Below are 20,741 nucleotides of genomic sequence, written 5' to 3'. Positions count from 1 at the left end.
CCTCGGGGAGTCAGGGAGGGGGAAATACCATGTTTGTGAGCTACATGGAAGTGACAAGCGGTGTACCTGTGTAAAAACTCATCGAGCTGTCCACTTGAGATTTGTAGCCTTTTGTAAATAGACTTAAAAAAGATGAAATCTAAAAACAAAACAAAACAAAAATTCACCCTCATTTCCTTACTATCATAGCAATAAATAATTCCTATTACTCTCGACCATGGCATGTGCATGTCCGTCCTGGCACCATAATTATATTCTCTGATTGTTTATTTGTAAATTGCATCTCCTACTGGAATGGAAGCCCCACAAGGACAGAGCCTCTGTCTTGTTTGCTGAGGCAGCTTCCAGCACGGTGCCTGCCACACAGTAGATACTAAAAAAAAAAAAAAAAAAAAAAAAAGAGTGAATGGATAGATGTTAGGGATGACTAAAAAAGCTTGGATTTAATGATGGAGGGAAAAATGGGCAGAGGAGGAATGTCCGAGGCTGGAAGTTCCCACGCCCACCCGGCGGAGAGTCGAGGGGTCTTGTTCTGGAAGTCCAGGAGCCTGTTCCCTCCCTGGAGCGCCAGAACCTGCTGTCTACACCTCATTGGGGTTGTCCTGGTCAGCGTAGATGAGGAAGCCCGTGAAGAGGCTGTCGGTCCAGTAAGGGTCGTAGAAAAGCCCATTCTGCTCTGAGTAGAAGATCTGCAGCCAGACCTCATCACCCTGCTTCAGAGCCAGGATGGTGGAGCCCGAGGCCACATCGTGGTTGCCCGTGTTGGCATCGAAGGTCCGGATGCGGTACTGGCCGTTGTGCACCAGGCCGATGGCCAGGTGCTTGTTGGCCAGCGTGATGTCGTAGGTGAAGTAGTAGATGCCCGGCACGCTGCAGACGAACTTGCCACTGGATGCGTTGTAGTGGCCGCCCTCATTCATCAGGATCTTGTCAAACTTGATGGGGAGCCGCTCCCTCGGGTAGCTCTTGGTCACGGCCACTGAGAAGGCCGACTTGGCGTGGCCACTGCCGCAGCTGCAGGGGCCTGGGAGGCCCGGCTCCCCCTTCCTGCCCTTGGGCCCCTTCTTTCCTGGTGTGCCGTGCTTCCCCGGGGTACCACTGACCCCCTTGGGGCCGCGGGGGCCGGCCCGCCCAATGGCCCCGGCTTTGCCCTTTGGGCCTGGCTTTCCCCGGTTACCTGTCCGGCCAGGTGGACCTGGAAGACAGAGCAGCTGGTGTTATGGAGGGGCCTTCACAGAACTAGGCAGAGGCTGTGGGCCTTGGCTTTCCATCCTTGGAGCAGGAGCCTTTGGGTAATGGAAAGAGCAAGAAGGTTTTGGAGTCACATAGAAATGCGTGCAAATCCTGATGGTGTAACCTTCCAGAACCACTGTGGAGCAGGGCAAAAAGAATAACTTACAACAGTTCGCCCCCTTCCCTTTTCCTGCCTTCTGGGGAAACGTCTGGTCTGTTGGCCAGACCAGTCCTTTGACGGGCTGTTCTGGGAATGGGTTGACAAAAGAACTGGAAGAAGCCTCTTGACTTCAACACGTTGAACTTAGTATAAGCCCTGCGTTGAGCACGAGGTCCCTGTCCATATGTGCAAGAGTTTTAGCGCAGCCTTGCTCATGATAGCAAAACTAGGAACAACTAAATGCCCATCCAAAGACAAATGCCTCAAAAATTACGGTCTACCCATACTGTGCAATTCTATGCAGGAGTTAAAAATATGAGGCAGATTTATGTGTACTATATGAAAACTTCTCTCAAATATACTGTTAAGAGGAAAAAGCAGGTGGCAGACCCTTTTTTGTTGAAAGGAAACCACAACACTAACTAGTTCTATAGCCATTTAAGAGCAGAGGAGAATGGCCTATAGTAAACATCCTGCAAATATAGTTGGCATATCCTGCAGAATATTTGCCACGTCATGTTTTCCTGTAGAATGCCCCTTGGTTCTTAATGCCCACATTTCATACAGTATGCATTTCTCTCAATACAACATTTTTGGCCAATGATTATATAGGAAACATGTCTATTTACGTCCCCTAAATTCAATACAACATTTTAAACAAAACAAATGTGGGTAAGGATTTGAGTCATATCCAAACACAACGGTATAATGGGTACAATTGGCAGACTGGCAGAATTGGCTGTAGATGTTTGAAAAGTATGCCGAATGTCAGACAAGGGCCTGCTTCTGAAGGTTGCTGGTGCTGAAAGGCATCCTAGCGTTATTGTACACAAGGCGACTGTGTGCTAGGCACCAAATGAACTGAGCGATCAGAAAGGAACGTTGTAGGCGTTTTACATTCTAACAAGGCACTTTGCTCCTTTTACGGATATATGTAAGCATTTTACTGTGTTTTAGTTTTGAGTTAACATGTAATGCATTTAAATTCTTCCTATTTTAAGTAATTGGGAAACAGATTCCCAAATAGCATTTTCTCACTGAACATCTAATTTTCAGGAGCAGATTGCTTAAGTGGCTGGCAATGCCTGGTGTTACTACACACATAGGTAAATTATGTAGAAAAAGGCCAGGAAGGAGATGTATCTAAGCAGTTAATAGTAGTTACCTCTGGGAAGTGAGGAGAAGATGGGGAGGGTGGGAATTAAGAAGGGCTCTTGCTTTATTTGTATGGTTTGAATATATCGCATGAGAATGTATTTGTGTATTACTCGTAATTAAAAATTTTAAAAATGGGGAAAAATTAAGATTACAAAGCTGTTCCATGAAAAAATGACAATAAGCAAAACTTATTGCCTTCATAGTGGGAGAAAGGACTGTGAGGAGGAATAAAAACTGAGTCATTTTGCGTCGGAATTTTTTGGGGGAGACAGATAAGGAAGCTTCTTGGGAAGTTCTACGATGTGTGATGTGGTGTGCCTCTTTCTTGATATCTTTTTGAGGAACTTCAGGAAAAGCTGATTTTACTTTTCAAGACCTTTCTGGGGATGGATCTGCATGTGTATGTCAGGGGGAGGGTGGGGGGGTGGTTGCTACTGGTCCCAGGGTGGCCCAGCTTTACCGGTCAGGACTCTACATCTCTTCACACTGCCTTCCTTGGTGTGTTGTCTTAATTCTCAGCAGAGACTCAGTGCATCGCAAGAGAGATGGCCAAGAGCAGCCCCCAGCCTACATCCTCACACCTCTTGATCCAGGAGAAAAAGGCAATAATAGAGATACCCGCTCACCTCTGGGACCTGTAAGATGAATGTCAGGGGCAACTCTCTCTGCTTGGAGCCCAGTCCAGACTGAAGGTACCACTGGGTTCAGGGAATGGGATACTGGGACATCCAGTGCCTGAAGCACTCTGAGACCTCCTCGAGTCAAAGCCATCATCATTATTGATATAGTTGTCTGGGGAAGGAGATGCTTTTGGAGGGCTTAATTTGGTGTGGTAGGAGAAGGACTGGATTTGGGAGTCAGCTCCCAGCCTGTTACCTTGGTACATCAGTTAAGGGGTGACTACCATTTATTGTGTGTCTACTTTGAGACCAAGGCTTCCCAGGTCATAGGTCATCTTTGTCACACCCCGGTGAGATTAAGTGCTGTTACCATCTCTATTGTAGAGATGAAGCAACTGAGGAACGGAGAGAGGTTAACTCATTTGCCAAAGCAGGTACCTAGGTCTGTGTCCAGAGTTCAGGTTCTTGTAGCTGTGACGAATCCCCCTTGACTCTCAGTTTCTTCATGGGGATGTTGACATGGGGATGTGACATGGGGGTAGTAAGAATACCCCCTTCACAGGATGGTATGGACGGCCAGTTGAGCAACATACTCATAAGTGCTTTGTCAATGTTAAAAGTTATAACGACTCCCCAACTGCTCAAAATGTATGCGTGGGGATGTTGCTGACATCAAGGGTTCTGAGACATAAAGAATATCAAGGCGGAAAGGGCCTGCAGAGACGTTTCGATCTGTTTGCTGGCTGCCCAGCATCTCCTCCTTCGGGGAACCGCCCTTCATGACTTCATGTGGGCCCAGCGAGGCTGTCAGTCACAGTGACCAACTGCCCTCACCACCCACTCATCCACCAAGGGGTGGGCCCATGACCCCGTCCTGGCAGATGGTGGTTCCTCACCTCCACGGTCAAAGAGATAAGTCCAGGAAACATATGTGATTTGGGAAGATTAGTCATCCTGAGACTGGCTCTGGGGATCAAGCCATGAGGAGGTAGGCTTGAGCCTGTTGGCAGCCATTATCAAAACTTTCAGCCTTTGTGAGAACAAAACCAACACACACGAGAAGCAGAGCCTTGACAACAACGTTTGAGCTCCTGGACCCAGCCATTGCTGAAGCTCGGCTCTTGAACTCCCCAGTTGCATGAGCCAGTAAATTCCATTCAGGGCTATAAATTGAGTTTCTGACACTTGCCACCAAAGGGGTTCTGGATAATATATCAGGAGACTTGCCTAAAGCAACTCAGCAAATCAATGGTGCAGCTGGGGAAGGGACACAAGATCTGATACCTATTGTTCCTTCAGGAAGCACCGCTCTGCTTTTTAAAGAGACATTAATTTGGTTTATAATGAAATGGGATTACTTTTCTTTTGTATAACTAAACTCTCTCTGTGCCAGAGGATGTCAACCCCAGGTAGGAGCAGGAGGGGCAGGCACCGGGCCTCTTACCTTCCTCCCCGCTGTCTCCCCGCTCCCCGTCCTGGCCATCCTGGCCGTCTTTTCCAGGAAAGCCCATTCTTCCCACCATTCCGGAGGGCCCTGGGGGGCCCGGGGGGCCGGGGGGGCCCTGGGGGCCAGGTAGGCTGCAGACAAGTTGAGGGGAGCCCTTTTGGAGGTCCCTGCGGGCGAAGGCACCAAGCAGCGGGTCTGCCGCACAAGGGAGGGCACAGGCCAGGAGGACCCAAGGGATCATGGCGGTCACCTGCGGGAGGCAAAAGAGCTGTGAGCAGGTGAGTCCAGCCACTGAGCTGACTGGTGGTCAGTCCGAAAGGCAACCAGAGAAGGAGGAGGAGGCAGCTGGGAGAAATTCAATTATACTTCTCTCTTGCTCTCTCCTACATCACATACAAGTAGCTAGACAGGGTCATCCTATCTGGAGGACATATTTGGATGAACTGAGTCATGGACCCAGAATATACTCTGGAGAGGTCTTGGGGGCGAGGCACTCATCATCACACTGTCGTCCCTCAGAGTAGCTGAAACGGAGGCAGGATCTAACGGCCCAGTTGCACCGATTGGGAGGAGCCGTGGATGGAGAGAAACGAGCTATGATTTCATTCAAATACGTGGTACCAGTAGCAAGTCATTGTAGGTGATGATTTGTGGCTATGCTGGCTCTGTAGGGGGGGACTCGGGGTAGCGCCAGGTGAGAACTGAGGTTTCAGTTCTAAGTCAAGGTGCCCCACACCTGAGCAGCACAGGAGGCTATGACAGGAGCCTCCGGGCCAGGTGCTTCCTGGGGGCAGGCATGAGCTCAGAGCGTTCCATACATTACTTAACTCACAGCATCCCAGCCAGACGGATACTGGCGGGGGAGCGGAGGCTCAGAGACGTGCGCAACAAGTCCACCTCGTGCAAGTGGCAGGTGACAGGGCTTGGGTTTGAACCAGACTGGGCAGATCCAGAGTTTGTACCCTTTTGCTGCAGGCAATAATGCATACTTTTTTTTTAAATTAAAAAAATTAATTGAAATAATACACTTAACCTTCTTTGTGAAGTCAAATAATCCTCTAAGTCTTATAATGAAAAACTGTGATCTCCAGCCCCACCTATCCTTAACGTCACCACCTCCCCCCCCCAAGCCCTTTTAGCTATCTCTTCTGGCATTTACTTCCATTAACAGATAATATGCTTATACTGATTCTTTTTTATTTATCAAAAAAATTTTTTTAAAGATTTTATTTATTTATTTGAGAGAAAGAGCAAGCACGAGTGGGGGAAGGGTAGGAGGAGAGGGAGAAGCAGACTCTGCTGAGCAGGGAGCCCAACTCGGGGCTCGATCCCAGGAGATCATGACCTGAGCTGAAGGCAGACACTTAACCGAATGGACCACCCAGGCACCCCTCAAAAAAAACTTTTAAAATTAAGTATTAGGCTCCATGCCCAAAGTGGGGCTCGAACTCACAACCCTGAGATCAAGAGTCTCATGCTCTACTGACTGAGCCAGCCAGGAGCCCCTTGTGCCCCTTATTTTAGACATTATCTTTTGAATTTCATTTATGACAGATGAGGAATCAGCTCCCTTCCATCACCCTAGCTCCTATTTCCTCTCCATCATGTAGTTAAAATATAATTTTTGCTGAAATCAAAATTTGCTCTCTGAATTATTATCAGTATTGTCTACAGCCAAGCTAAGCACTATACCATAATTATATTTCCTTTCTCATACACTCTTTTCTTACTGGAGATAATAATTTTATTTTTTCATTTGCTTAGTTCCCTATGTTATTATTTTCTACATTACCATTTGATCCATTTATTTTCCATTTATTTTGATCCATTTATTTTCCTGAAGATAAATGTCCTGGAGCCCTCCATCCCCTGTTCCGACCCTTACACATGCAAAACCGTTGCCATCCTAGATTCTCCTTTATGATCACTGTGGGGGTTGTCTTTGCCTCTCTTGTGTTATATCTCCTGTTGTGTGAATCCATGTCTTTCTCATTGTTTAAAAAAAATTTTTTTTAAGGCTTCAGTTTGGTGGCACATATCCTGTGATAGCTTCCTGGAAAGTAGTATGGGGAGTAATTTTTTAAAAAACATTGCAAGGGGGAGCCTGGGAGATGGAAGGTACCAGACATGCCCCAGCAAGGGTCAGCCTGGGCCAGAGGGGTCTGGACAGAAAGTGAGGGGCCCCAGCAGCGATAACCGTGGGTAGACGCCAGAAAGCCAGAAGCTGACGGCAAGGCCTGGGCTTGCAGCAAAAAGAGGTTGTGCGTGGCCCACTTCAAGGCTGTTACAGTCTGAGTCCAATATGGCAACCCCAAGGCGCTGGCAAAAGGCCCCCACGAAAGAGGTAGCTTCGATGTCTGCCAGGCCCAGAGAGGCAGAGCAGTACAGTCTCCGTCCACGCCCAGAAACATGGAAGAGCCCTCCTGCTGCCTGTCCCCTTACTTCTCCTTCCTTCAACCTGGAAACAGGTGAGCTGAGAAAGGGGACAGATGGCCCTGCCAGCTTCCCATCTTGGCTGAGGGACAGGAGGAAGCCTGTCTCACCTCTGAATGAAGATTGAAGGTGGGATTCCCTGGGAGTGGATGCCTCCCTCCCTGGCTACATTACAGAGGGGCAGAGGAGGTAAACATGTGTTCCTCTCATGTCACCTGAGCTCCCCGTGGCTGGTCTGAATGACAGTAGAGGTGCTAGGCAGACCTGGAGAACATGGTGAAGTGCTATGTGCATGATGCACTTTGGGAGAATTGTGCCCTAGACCCTTCCAGGCACCAGGCATCTCCAACTCCTTCCCTGGTCTGCTTGACAAGAGTCTTGGAAAACTGTCACTGTTCCTTGTGAGCTGTGATACATCTGGGTGCCCACAAGAGAAACTGAATTCTCAAAGCAGGTTTGAAATGGGTTGAAAAGTTGCACTCTGCAAATATTTTGGACCAGGGAGAGGGAGGAAGGAAGCCGGTGGGAGCGAGTCTTCTAGGCAGAGGAGGTCCTGCGAACAGCTAGATGAAGAAAGGCAGGAAGGAGAGACAGCTAGATGAGAGAGGAAGGAAGGTGAAGAAGCATCTGTTTCAGTTTACGAGCCCCCTTCTCTCTTCTGACGGTCACTCTCAGCCACACAAGCCCTACCTCTGCTGGCACCAGCCTCTTTGTGACAACAGGGGATGCCGCTCAGTGACAGCTGGCCCAGGGCAGGCCCCAGTGGCTGGGTGGAGGAGCAGGGCTCTGGAACATGCACGGAGGAAGGGATTTCTCAGAGCTGGAGTTTGGCGGTTCCCGCAGTCCGAGCCAGGAACTGTTTTGGAAATAAAGGCGGGGAGACTAGATTCTGGAGGGAGAGAGACACTCCTTGCCTCCAGGGCACCTCCAAGAAAAACAAGGCTGCAAAAATTCCTGCTCCCAGCCTGTGCCCCCCGCCCTCCTGCCCTCCCAAGCCTGGCCCCAAGCCGACTCTCCGCACTTCGGTGCTGAGACAAACTGGATGTTAGGGGCTTGGAGGGGAGCCAGGGCCACAAGGCATCCAGACAGGTTACCTCTTCCAGGGTCTTTTAAATAAATTTAGAATGGCATACTTGGGGAGGGCCCCAAGGGACCAGCCCTCTTAGTTACAGACAGGGAAACTGAGGCAGAGGCAAACTGACTTTATTAGATGCCTACAATGTTCCAGGCACTGTGTGAGGCTCTTTACATGAATTATTTTATTTGAAGTTTATAATAAACTCTGTGAAGGTGGTAAACTTATTATCCTATTTTTCAGAGGAAGAAACAGAGGCTCTGAAAAGTGAAATGATTTACCTAAAGTCACACAACTGGTGCAACAGGGATCACATTCAAACCGGTGTCTGAGGGGATCTGAAGACCACACTTAATCTACTACACCTTGCTCCCTCCTCCTATTTTTGTCCTGTTTTATACTAGAGGAAACTGAAGCTCAGAGAGGCTAATTTGCTCATATTTACACAACTAGTTCATGGCAGAAGTTATATTTGAACTTGGGTTTGGCTGACCCTAATGCCCAAACTCTTTCTATTATGTCAGCATTTCTTATATTTTCCTCCTAAATATTCTGAATCACAGAAGAGACCTTGAAGCATTTGCCAAAGCCACACACAATAGAGAAATTTCTTTAATATCAATTTACACACACACACACCTACAAGCACACACATATACGTGTGTGTGTGTGTGTGTGTGTGTGTGTGTGTGTATAATACATGATTTTGAAAATGTAGATGTGATACTTTTTCTCCCTCAGGATACTTGAGTAAATCGATGCTTTAGGAAAACCTCCTATCCTTTGAGAGGCCCACACTTGGCTTAGCCAAGGTGATGGGGTGGGGATGGGGGGGCGTCCTGGGCCCTGACTTCCACAAGCCCCTTTGGAGTGTTAATGGGGTGTTCCCATGAGCTGAACCAAAAGACCAGGGTGTACAAAACACATACCCAGCACCAGCAGCTCATTCCTTGCTTAGACCCAGCAGGAGCCTCCTCCCTGGTCTCCTGCTTCCCCCACACGTACTCCCCATGCGAAGCCAGAGGGACCGTTCAGAAACATAACTCAGCCACATCACTTCCTGGAGGGTCTTAGTCCAGTTGTTGCTGGCTGTAACAGCAAACATCGGAGACGTGGCCCACAAGGCCCTAAATGACCCGGCCCCTGCTGCCACCACTGCCCCACACCAGCTCCCCCTCCCTCTCCCTGCTTCCCCACCCCCCAGCCACCCACCTCCTTCAAGCCAAGCTCCATTCTGCCAGCTGAGGAGCCCCACCCTCTTGGCTAACTGGCTCTTCATCCATTGTGTTTCAGCTTAAATGTCACTTCCTTTAAGGCCTTCCCTGACATGCCCTCTCAGACAGCTCTCCTTTTGGACTCTAGCTCCTTGACTGTGTCTTTCTAGCCCTTACAACAGTGCACCTGTATTCACTGGATTTGCTCGCTCCCCTGCTTACTGGGCATTCCCATTAAAATGGAAGCCTCATGGGAGCAGGGACCCCAGCTGGTCTGTTATATCCTCACGGCTTCCAACTTCTTTGCACACAGTGGGTGTTCAAGAAACATTTGCCTCATTAATCAGTGAGACACACACTCTGCCCTCAAGAAAATCCACAGTGAGGAGGAAACAAGGCAATGGCCTAAATCCAAAAGGAATCCTTGGATCCAAATAAGTTTTCTCCAAAAAAAAAAAAAAAAAAAAAAAGAAAGAAAGAAAGAAAAGGAAAGTTTTCTCCCTTTTGAGGTTATTCTAGCTCAAACCAGATCTAATTCCAATCCCTCCTTTCTTTTGATGTCCTAGAGCACAGGGGCTCCCTCACTCCAGGGATGGAGCTTACAGAATATTTTACACATAAGAGGTACTCCATAAATATCTGTTCAACTGATCAGAGGGAATAAAAACAATTATTGATCCTTCCTCACCTTTTTAAAAAACCACCTTAGTTCTTGGGGTGCCTGGGTGGCTCAGTAGGTTAGGCGTCCAACTCTTGATTTCGGCTCAGGTCATGATCTCGGGGTCATGAGATTGAGCCCTGTGTCAGGCTCCATGATCAGCAGGGAGTCTGCTTGAACATTACCTCTCTCTCCCTCTGCCCCTCCGCCTGCTTGCGCTGGCATGCACCGTGCACGCTCTCTCAAACAAATAAATAAATCTAAAAAAAAAAAACTATCTTATTTCCTAAATTCTTTCTGGTGGGAGTTGAATAAGAAGGCTATGACAGTCTTCCTGCTGTAGGGGAAGAAAATGTTAGTTGATTAAACCCCCCAAAATGAAGTCATGAGGTACTAAACTTGGATGAAGTTCTTCAGTCTGGTTTTAATTTGTCCAGTCCCTGGACTTATCATCTCTCAGTTAAGTAGCTAATGATTCATAAATATACATGTCCTGGGCGCCTGGGTGGCTCAGTTGGTTAAGCGACTGCCTTCGGCTCAAGTCATGATCCTGGAGTCCCGGGATCGAGACCCACATCGGGCTCCCTGCTCAGCAGGGAGTCTGCTTCTCCCTCTGACCCTCCCCCCTCTCATGTGCTCTCTCTCTCTCAAATAAATAAATAAATCTTTAATAAATAAATAAATAAATAAATATACATGTCCTAGGAAGAACTGGGAGCTAAAGTACCCCAGCCTGAAGTCCACTGTCAGGGGAAGAGTCTGCCTCTTCCTTTCTGCCATTGGCCCTTAAGACACGGGCTCCCAGTTCATTCCCAAGGACCCTCGGCCCAGACTGTAATGCGAGAAGGACCAGAAGTGGGGACATCGGTGTCTTGCTGACTACCCCTGAGTGTGGTCTGCTGGCAGAAACTCCAGGGACACTTGTCCGGGCTGGCTGCTCGCTTCTGAACCATCCTGCCTTGGAGACTAGAAGATCTACATTATGCTTAAATAAATCTGACTTGCTGGTTATTCGGTTATGACACACTGGCAGGTAGGGCTGGTGTTTAACTCTGTGATTAAGAGCCATGGGAAACCCAACCACTTAGTTTCCCCATCTAATGGAAATAATAGTTTAGCCACCTCATGGAGTTTCTGTAGGAACAATGAGATAACGTACCCAAAGCTTAAAGCCCAGTGTGTGACTCACTGCTCAGCGGTTGGAGAGAGCTCTGAAATGCCCCCTAGCCCTCACCCCCTCCCTGTAAAGCCTGCAGACCATTGCCTGCCTCATCCTTCAGGGCTCAGATCTACTACTGTCTCCTCAGAGTATGTCACAGAAATGTCTAGTCATGGGACCGAAAGTATCCCACCCACCCCTGCTACTTTGCTTTTCCTTTCCAAGCACTTGGACCAAGTTGTGATTGTATAGGTATTGGTTCCTTGACCCACCAACTGTGTCCTCCCTCTGGCATGGAAGTCCAGGAAAGCAAGTCCCTGCCTGTCTTGCTCTTGATCATGTTGCCAGAGCCCAGCACAGTACCGCCCCACACATAGGACTGCTCAGTTCAGAGTTGTTCCTCTGCCTTGAATGAGACCCTCCTTTTAATAAAAGGGCAAAACAGGATCACAACTTTCATTTGCTTTGTGCAGATGACAAAGCCACACTCGCCCAATGAGGGAGAGGCAGCGAGATGACTGGTCCTGGATTGGAAGATGTGGGTCACGTAACTCACTGGTTATGTGACGGTGGGAAAGTCGTCTCCTCTTATCCCAGCTTCCATTTCCTCACCTGTGAAATGGAGGTGGTAACTGCTCACTGTCAGCCTCCCAGGGCTGCTCTGAGAATCAAACAAGATAACTAATGTTGAGAGCAAACATGATACAAAAGTTTGGGCCTCCTTGAAAATTGTAATTGCTACCACCTGCCCCTGAACTAACAGCAAGCAGTCCTGACCTCCCACTAGGAGCCCCCCAGAGTGTCTGGGGTGGCGGTTCTGGGGGGGAGCTGGAGGCAGTTCTGGGGCGGGGGGCTGGGGATACCTGAATCGGACCCAGCCAGCGATTCTATCAGACTCTGGGGTTAAAGGGGAAGGGCTGGTGGCCGGAATGGGGTGGGGCTTGCTTGCAGATGAAGCTCCCTGAAAATTCCCTTTGATGGGAGTGAGAATTCTATAATGAAAAACACCCCATGCCCTCCCTGAATTCCAGGAGGCAAATTGGAAACAGCCCTCTCCAGCTTCTCTGAAAAGCTGACAGACCGTCTGGAGGAGAGGGGCTGGCGACAGCTCCTCACACAGCGCTCACAGAAAAGTCCCCTTTCCTGGGATTTGGGAACACTCCAGCAACCTGAGTCTAATACAGAAGATTAAAAGGCATGGGGCCCACTTGCCAAGAGGCCCCAGAAACCATCCGATCTGCTGTTTTCTCCTGTCACACTCCCTGCTTCTGGCTGGGTGTAGAAAAAGAGGTCCAAGGACAAAGCGTGACCCAGCAAGATCCCAGAAGCCAGGATCTCGCAGGGTTTGTGCCAGCAAACACTCCTGAAGACACACTGGAAGTCACTAGACCTTCTGCTATATACACCCAAACGCCGGCAGACCAACAAACCCGGCATGCGATGTGCTGTGCTGGACACGGGGCCCACCCCCGGGCCCCCGGCTGTTTCGTGTGGGACCCCAGCTGCCTGTGTAGTGAGGGCACAGAGCCATCCAGCCTCGGGGCTGCCCACAGCTGTTTTCTGCCACGGAGACCAAGGACTGCACGGAGCCAGAAGAATGCAGCCCGCGTGCCAGATGTGAGGGGAGGGAAGGAGGCCTGAGGGTGTTCGGAGCCCTGTAACCAGCTTGTCCTGAGGGCCAGCCTCCAAGTGGCAGCCCAGGGTGCTGGGGAGCGTGTTTGAGCAGTGTGTCCAATAGCAGTAGGATGTGCGGCCACCATTCGAAAGGGGTCTCATTGCCATGGTAAAAAGGTAAAACGAAAGCAGTGAAATTAATTTTAATATGTTATGTAGCTTTATCTATCTCAAAGATCACTTCAATGTGTAATTAATGTAAAAACGATTAATGAGGCATTTCGCATTTGTTAATCAGCGCTAAGTGTTGGAAACCCAGCATGTATTTTCCCTTTGCAGTGCATCGGCGTTCAGACCAGCCGCGTTGCAAGCCACAGCCATGTGGTGGCTGGGATGAGCTCTAAATAGAGCCGCTTGAGTTGAACCAGTTGAACTCGCTGTGGGACCTTTTACAAATTACTTTATCTCCCTCAGCCTTGTCCGCTCCCAAATGGGGACACTACTACTACTACCTGCCTTAGAAGTTGTTATGAGGACATAATGTCCCTAGACGAGGCGTGGCATGTGGTGAGGGGTACAAAAGCATGAGCTATTATGACTGTATTATTTCTTACTCTTTCAAAGATCAAACAGGATAATGGATGTTGAAAGTAAAGCATGAGGGCACCTGGGTGGCTCAGTTGGTTAAGCGACTGCCTTCGGCTCAGGTCATGATCCTGGAGTCCCGGGATCGAGTCCCACATCGGGCTCCCTGCTCAGCAGGGAGGCTGCTTCTCCCTCCGACCCTCCCCCCTCTCATGTGCTCTCTCTCTCTCTCAAATAAATAAATAAAATCTTTAAAAAAAAAAAAAAAAAAAAAGAAAGTAAAGCATGATACAGAAATTAAGACCTTGTTTAAAATTGTAATTGTCACCAACTGCAGTCCTGATCGCTGAGTCCTGGGGCATTTCAGGCGGAGGCCCCTGCCTTCTTCTCTCTCCATTTTTCATTTAAGCTAGTTTGCTTTGTGATTCCGTCAGTTGCCACCAAAAGCAGGGAGGCTGGGCCTTCGCCCCTGCGCTGGCATTGCATTCTGAGGGAAGGACAGGGGTGCCTGCCTTGGCCCCACACCACTGAGCCACCCGGTGTGTTCATGCTCCATAATACACAGACAGGTGAGTCACCGGGACAGTGTTTAGCTCAGCCAGTAATGGGAGGCCACAAGGGATATCCTGTGCTTGGTACCATGGCTTGGCACGTGCATGCCCATGAATGGTGCATGCCACTTATTGTCCCTGAGGCCAGACACTGGGGTTCTGGAGATGAAAAGATGTGGCTGTCACCCTCACAGGGCACACAGCCTGGTTATACTGAGGGTCCAGCCGGGGTGCCCAGGAGAGAAAGCAAGCCTTGAACCTCCTTTCTCTTTGAAACAGGCCCTCTTTCCAAAGAGCACCCAGGACCAGGCAGAAGGCAAGGGAAGGAGATTGTGGGGCGAGATGATCCCTTGGAATGGTACAGAAGGGACCACCCTTGAAGACCCAGGAACTGAGGCGGGGAGCAAATTCTGAACTCCGAAGAGCTAGGGAGCAAAGGCTAAGTTTGCCTGGACTTCTCTGGGCTGCTGGTCTCCATGGAGCCTGTTCCAGTCAGGCCCTGACAGGCTTTCAGGGAAACTCTAAGGATCTGACCTGGGGCTGGCCTTTGAGAAGCACAGAGTTGGTCTGGTGCTTAGGAGTCACACATGTTCGACCTCTGCTACTGAACCCCTCCGGGCCTCAGTTTCCTTGTCTGTAAAATGGAAAAAAACATATTCTATGGTCTTGTTTAAACCATTTGAATTTGAAATAGCATGATAGAAAAATATTTATCCTTTCTCTTTATGTGTGAAATCTGAAATAACTCAACACCCCCCAAATTAAATTTTGTCAAGAACCTTACAAGGCAGCGTGACTTGTAAATGGTCAACTGTGCATGCGGCGAGAGCCACATGACAACATTATTCTAGTAGGTGAGCAAAATACCTGCCATCCTTCAGCCGGCAAATTTTGAATTACACCAATTCGAATTATTTGAGGTCTTTACTCCCTGAGTAATTAAATTGCTCATCCCTCCCTTATAGAATAATTGTGAATATTAAATGAGAAAATGCAGTAACCAGGTACCAGTAAGCCCCCGGTAATGGTCGTGTTATTCTGATATGATGATAATATGTGAAAACAATGTGAGATAGGCTATAACAGGACCAGGTTAAATGAGCAGACCTGGGTCTGCTGTTGCCTCATCTGTGACATACGAGAAAGGTGAGCTGAACACTTGTGAGCTTTGGGGCAAACAGCTCACAGGCAGTTATAACAGCTGCTACGGGTGGACAGCAAGGCACAAATGCAAAGGTGCAGGACTTCTACATGTGTGACCTACTGTCAAAGAAGTTGTAAAATTCGAATTTACTCATTCAATAGCCAGCTCTTTATTAACAATGTGCAGGGACCTCTGGTTGAAAAGGATAGAAGAGCCAGGGAGGATGGCCTGCCACTGAGGGAATAATAATCTAGACCTGATTGGCTTATCAATGGCCTGAGCTGATGCAAACTACAGACTGCACCATGCTTTTGTTGTTGTTGTTGTTGTTGTTTTAATCTGAAATTGTTGCCAGTGTAAAACGTGGGAGATTTTATGTTAAAATCAAAATTTCCAGGCACAGGCAGCCGACTCTGCGGCTGGAGCCAGGCTCCCGCAAGGTGCAATGCGCTCTCGCCAGCCCCCAGCTTGCCCTGCCTTCTGCCTGAGCTCCAGGTCTCCACCTGCGGCTAGAAATCCCGGCGGCTGGTCCACGCCTCTCCTGCCTTCGAGGACACGGGAGTTCGGAGTTGGAGCTGCACACTGTTTCCAGCACCGAGAACCTGCGACAGCTGGTCTGCAAACTCACCCCGGGGGCACATGAACAAGTCCCCGGAGCAGGTGCTGAGGCATACCCAGTGCCCACGGTGCCAGAGAGCTCTGCGTGAGTATGAACGAAGAGCGTCAGAAGCCATGTATGGAGTGCGTGCCTGCCTGCCCCCGGCACACAAGGAGGAGGAGGGAAGACGAGATGGGCAGCACTGGCCGCCTCGCCCGAGAGAAGCCTCCTGGGAACCCGCTTCCAGCAAAGACGGCTCAGGGGCAAGTGACAGTGACAACAGCATAGCAGACTTGTACCCACTCGAGTTGTTCACCAGAGAGGACCTGGGAGGGACAGAGCATGGGGACAGCACCCATGACTCTTCAACGGAGGAGGAGGGCAAGAGGCCAAGGCGCCCAAGGGAGAAGGGCCCTGGGGCCAGAGAAGAGATGGAAGGGGACCAGGAGCAGGTCCTCAGGCATTGGGAGAAGCAGTTGGGCTCACCAAAGTTCAAAAGTCATGACCATAAACCTAAGAGCTTCAGCTCTTTTAAACAGGTTAATAAAAGGTTGCTGGAAAAAGCAAAAAAATAAAAAAAAATCAAGATCTTCAGGTTTTCTTGAGAATCTGGAGGATCTGGCAACATTTGGCAGGGCACCAACTGGCTGCCCCTTGAGATGGAGTGTTATGGGCTGAAATGTGTTCCCCAAAATTCATATGTTGAAGTCCTAATCCCAGAACCTCAGAATGGGGTGATATTTGGAGGTTGGGCCTTTGAAGAGGTAAAGGGAAATAAAGTCGTACGGATGGGCCCTCTTCCACGATAAATGGCATCCTCATAAAGAGATTAGGACACAACACACAGAGGGATGACCATGAGAGGTCCCAGCAAGAAGGTGACCATCTGCAAGCCAAGGAGAGAGGCCTCAGAAGGAACTAACCCTGTCGTCACCATAATGGTAGACTTCTAGCCTCTGGAACTCGGAGAGAATAACTTTCTGTGGTTTAAGTCACCAGTCTGTGGTACTTTGTTATGGCCACCCTAGCAGACCACGACGCAGCACCTGCATTCCCCAATGTCCACAGCGCTTACCACTCCCAGATGGCATGCCTTCTGCTTGCTTTTGTGTCATGCACAGCCCCTTTCAGCATCTGAGTTGGCAACCCCTGACCTGGAGGGAAAGGGTGTTCTCCACACATGTTATGTGTTCTTACTTCAAAGCTTTGATGTTCATTTCCCCCGTTCGGCTCTCTTCACAGTTCTGTAAGGCTGATACTATCATCCTCATTTGGTAGAAGAGAAAACAGGGCTCAGAAAAGTGAAGTCATTTTTTCCAGGTCCAAGCTGGGAGGGGACCCAGGCCTGCTGACTCAGGGCACGGGGCTCATGTACCTCTGCCATGTGCTTGGGCAGAGGACCCACGAACAGAAAGCCTTAACTCACAGGGCAGCTCCCTGTGTGTGGCTGTGTTACAGAGGTAAGCCAATGCACAGATCCAGGGAGGCTTATTTCCTTGAAAAAAGATTTGGCATAGAATTCCTTTCAAAAGTAAACCTAATATAGAATTTGAACTGAAATTTGTTTTATGCAGGAGTTCATCTCATGGAGGCCAAGCCCGGTTGGCAAGCCTCTGAGCGGAAGGGAGGGTGAGGGAAGCTGTGACTGCGTACACGGACTCTGTTAGCCTATGCCGAACATTTGGGAGCAGAAAGCAGTAGAGACTGGCACAGTAGGAAAGAAGAGTCAGTCCCCGTGTCCAAGCAGCTGATGAGGAACAATACTGAGGTAGGGAAGAAGAGGGGGGTTTGCAGAGAAAGCAGCCACGTCCCGGGGGAACTTGCTGAATATTTGGTGGAGGCAGAATAGCTTCAGAGATGACCCCAGACTTGTGAAAGGAATCTCCATTTACTCGTACAGTGACATAATATGACACCGTTATGAGAGCAAAGTCAGTCCAGACATGCCGACAGAAAGATGGCCAACGTACACAAAGCAAAAAAGGCGTGTTGCAGTATGGAATGTAAAGTATGATTCTTTTTGAGTTAAAAAAAAAGACACACACACACACATATATAATTTCTGAAAGGACACAACTTCTTGATAAATGGGTTTCCTCTCAGAATTAGGAACGGGTGTGTCAGCTTTTACTTTTTACTTTCTCCCTTTTTGTACTGTCCGAATTTCTTATGATGAGCACTGTTAGTTTTGTAGCATTTAAAACAAAAGGTGACCCTAATATTTAAGTATTAGAAGGCAGGCAAAGTTGGTGTCCCTGCTAGGATGGGGAGAAGTCAGACATTTGGGAAGAAGCCAACACCGTGGTGCACTTGATGTGTTAGAATAAAGGGTAGTAGTGATGTTCTAAGAAGTGCAGGGGGTCTGAGGTGTTGGCAGTGGAAAGTGGGCTTAATGGATACAATTACCAGATAACAGAATAAATCAGAAGAGAACTGTATAGATTGGGGGGGGGGCAGAAAGGGAGGAGAGGAGAGGACAGACTTTGAACAATGCTACCTGAGCATCAGCCTTGGGTTGACATATATAAGATGTTGTTGTTATTGCTGCTGGTTCAGTGGGGGTAGGAACACGGGGTCCCTGGGAGATGGCGGGTCTAAGGGGGGAGATTTTGAAGGGTTGCAGGTAGGAGAGTTTTGTGATCAAAGAGCAGAGGAGGATGGTGCAGAGGTTGTGCAAACAAGGACTGGGAGACCACTGGGGGCCACTGCGATCTTTCAGCAGAGAGATACAGTCCTGGAATAGGACCGTGGCAGGGGGGTTGGGGAAATATGAACAAAGTAATTAAGACAAGGCTTAGAGACAAGTAGTTTGGGGGAAGACAGCTGTAAAGAACTGGATGCAAATCTCAACTTGCCACTTAGTACCTTTTGAGCTCAGTCTGCCCATCTAATAATATACTTAAAGAAGTGCTGTGAAGAGTAAATGAGATCATGCACTCCATAAATACCAACTATGATTGTTAGCTCGGGTATTGGACTCAGACTTACCAGGGTTCAAGTCCCTTTACCACCAGTTACTAGCTGTGCAACCCGAAGCAAGTCATTAACGTCTCTGAGCCTGGTTCCTCTTTGGCAGATGGGGATAACCTGTCGTCATGGAAATGAAACAGCACACCAGAGGCTGCCAGAGCCTGGCACAAAATAGGCGCTCAATAAATTGTAGAGGTGTTACTATCAACAGTTAAGCCACTTAGCACAGAGCCTGGCATACAGTGAGCGCTCCATACAGGTTAATTCATGTTATAATTCATAAGGCAGAGATCGGGAGCCAGGAACCCCGGGGTTGCCCGGCCTGCAAAGAGGGGACGTTTGCAGCACTCGACCTCCCACCCGCACAGACCCCCTGTCCCCGCCCCAGCACCACGGAGCCCTCCCGTCCCATCTGAGCTCTCCGCCCCTGCAGGAGGGCGGCGGAGGTGCGGCGCGGGTAGCGCACGGACACTCACCCTCGCAGCCTCGGCCACGTCCAGGGGCTTCCGGAACCACGAAGCTCTCGGCCGAGCTCGGCGTCCCGCCTCCCGCCGCCGCCGCTCTGCCTGCGCCCGCCCCAGGCATACTTTTCCCATCCCGTCATGGGCGGGAGCGCTCCGTTCCCGGTCACGTGGTCCGAGCTCTCCCTTCGGCATCGGTTTGGAAAAAACTTCAGCGCTGGTGACAACTTGAGTGTGTCAATGCAGGTCTCTGTGTGTAGAACTTGTCAGTGCATTGGGAGGCTTACATGCACGAGAGTGATTGCTACCCAGGTGATTGCAAGAGTGTGGGTGCGTGTGTCTGAAGAGACATCTGTATTGCTTGCACGTGAGCATTCATCTCGCTGTGGATCAGAGGGTGCGTGTGGGCAGGACAGCTATAACAGCGTAAATTCCCCAAGTACGGAATTTGCCTGTACTTGAGAGTGATTATGAATCGTGTGTGCATTTTAGTTGTGTGTGTGTGTGTGTGCATTCATAAGTGCAGGTGTCCAAACATTCATCAGGGCTCCTGTATGCACATATACACTCACATGTCCAAGATTGCAGCTCAGTGTGGAACTGAAGTGCACTTCATTTGCTGGGTGTATGCGTTGAAATGGGTGTATGAGTGTGCACAACCACATATCAGTGTGCATGTGCATGATTTCTGTGTGGCGCCTGTTAGTGCAGTGGCTCATTCTGGGTGTGTTTATATGTGACCGTGCCATGGTGTAGATTTTGTGAGTATGCACATACATAATAGTGCCCCTGCGTCCCAGCCCTCATTTCCCTCCTCCCAGAAGGTAAGGCTTCTCTGGCTTCACTGTCTCTGCCCCCTCCTCAGATTGCTGAGAGTCCCAGAACAGGCAGAGTGACCCTGTTGAGGTTGCAAGCAGACTCTAAAGGAAAGAAAAATCATAGAGGCCTGGCTTTAGCTTCTTCCTGTTCTTTCTGCTGCTCTCTTCTATGAGCTACCAGTATTTCACCCCACTGCCACAGCATCTGGCTAGCAGATGATATATGACCCACATTCAGAATTTTAATGCAGATATGCATTTGAACTCTGCTGGTTCCACCACCTAAGACAAGTCACTTACCTCATGGATGGTGTCTTATCATCTGAAAAGTGGAGAGAGTAATGATTATATTATTGTCTCGTCTCCTCCCCTCCCCCAAGTTGGGACACTCACCCATAAAGGTGTTTGGTAAGCCATTGAACTATGTAGAGAATTATTACTAATGTTACATAAACATTATCTGAGGATGGAAGTTAGCAGGCTCAACAGATCTTCATCTGACAAACATTTGATAAACATCTGTTACGTGTCAGTCCCTGAGCTAGGTGCTGGGGATATGGAGGTAAACCAGAAAGCTTTGGTGCCTGTCCTCATGGAACTTAAGAGTCTCATGGGGATGACACAACTGGATACAAGTAAAAGGAGTATTACAGAAGAGGAAAACACTGAGTATGAAACTGGGTGTTCAGGGGGAAGGCCTGGGTCTAGCCCTGAGGGAGGACTGGGACTTGTCTGGTGTAGGGGAGGTGTGAGCTCTAAACACAGAGGAAAGATGACATGTGAAGTAGGGTTTAGTGTGTTGAATCATAGATGGCTGGAAAGGGTACCTCTGTCCTCCACTCC

The 20,741-nt window shown here is 49.0% G+C and overlaps 1 protein-coding gene and 1 pseudogene across 2 annotated transcripts; one reads left to right on the top strand and one right to left on the bottom strand.

Moving 5' to 3' along the window:
• Positions 1–426: 426 nt before the first annotated feature.
• On the bottom strand, positions 427–19,146 carry C1QTNF2 (C1q and TNF related 2). 2 transcript variants are annotated; one of them, XM_027606338.1, is made up of 3 exons: positions 19,096–19,146; positions 4,616–4,868; positions 427–1,195 (listed from the first exon to the last, which is right to left on the bottom strand). In XM_027606338.1, exons 2-3 carry the CDS (start codon positions 4,857–4,859, stop codon positions 582–584), a joined length of 858 nt encoding a protein of 285 aa, XP_027462139.1. In that variant the 5' UTR covers positions 4,860–4,868; positions 19,096–19,146; the 3' UTR covers positions 427–581. The 2 variants fall into 2 exon arrangements, with proteins under 2 accessions (XP_027462139.1, XP_027462140.1); XM_027606339.1 differs by lacking the exon at positions 19,096–19,146 and adding an exon at positions 18,638–18,696.
• LOC113928504 lies at positions 12,593–19,304 on the top strand (annotated as a pseudogene).
• The last annotated feature ends 1,437 nt before the right edge of the window (positions 19,305–20,741 follow it).

This window comes from Zalophus californianus, chromosome 5 (assembly GCF_009762305.2).
Source record: "Zalophus californianus isolate mZalCal1 chromosome 5, mZalCal1.pri.v2, whole genome shotgun sequence".
Classification (NCBI taxonomy): Eukaryota; Metazoa; Chordata; class Mammalia; order Carnivora; family Otariidae; genus Zalophus; species Zalophus californianus.
This window is presented reverse-complemented; position numbering and strand designations above follow the sequence as displayed.

Excerpts from the sequence above, each read along its gene's own strand:
- C1QTNF2 (XM_027606338.1), bottom strand. The coding sequence starts at position 4,859 with ATGATCCCTTGGGTCCTCCTGGCCTGTGCCCTCCCTTGTGCGGCAGAC. Across the intron at positions 1,196-4,615 it reads GGGAGACAGCGGGGAGGAAG|GTCCACCTGGCCGGACAGGT; the intron begins GTAAGAGGCCCG and ends TCTGTCTTCCAG.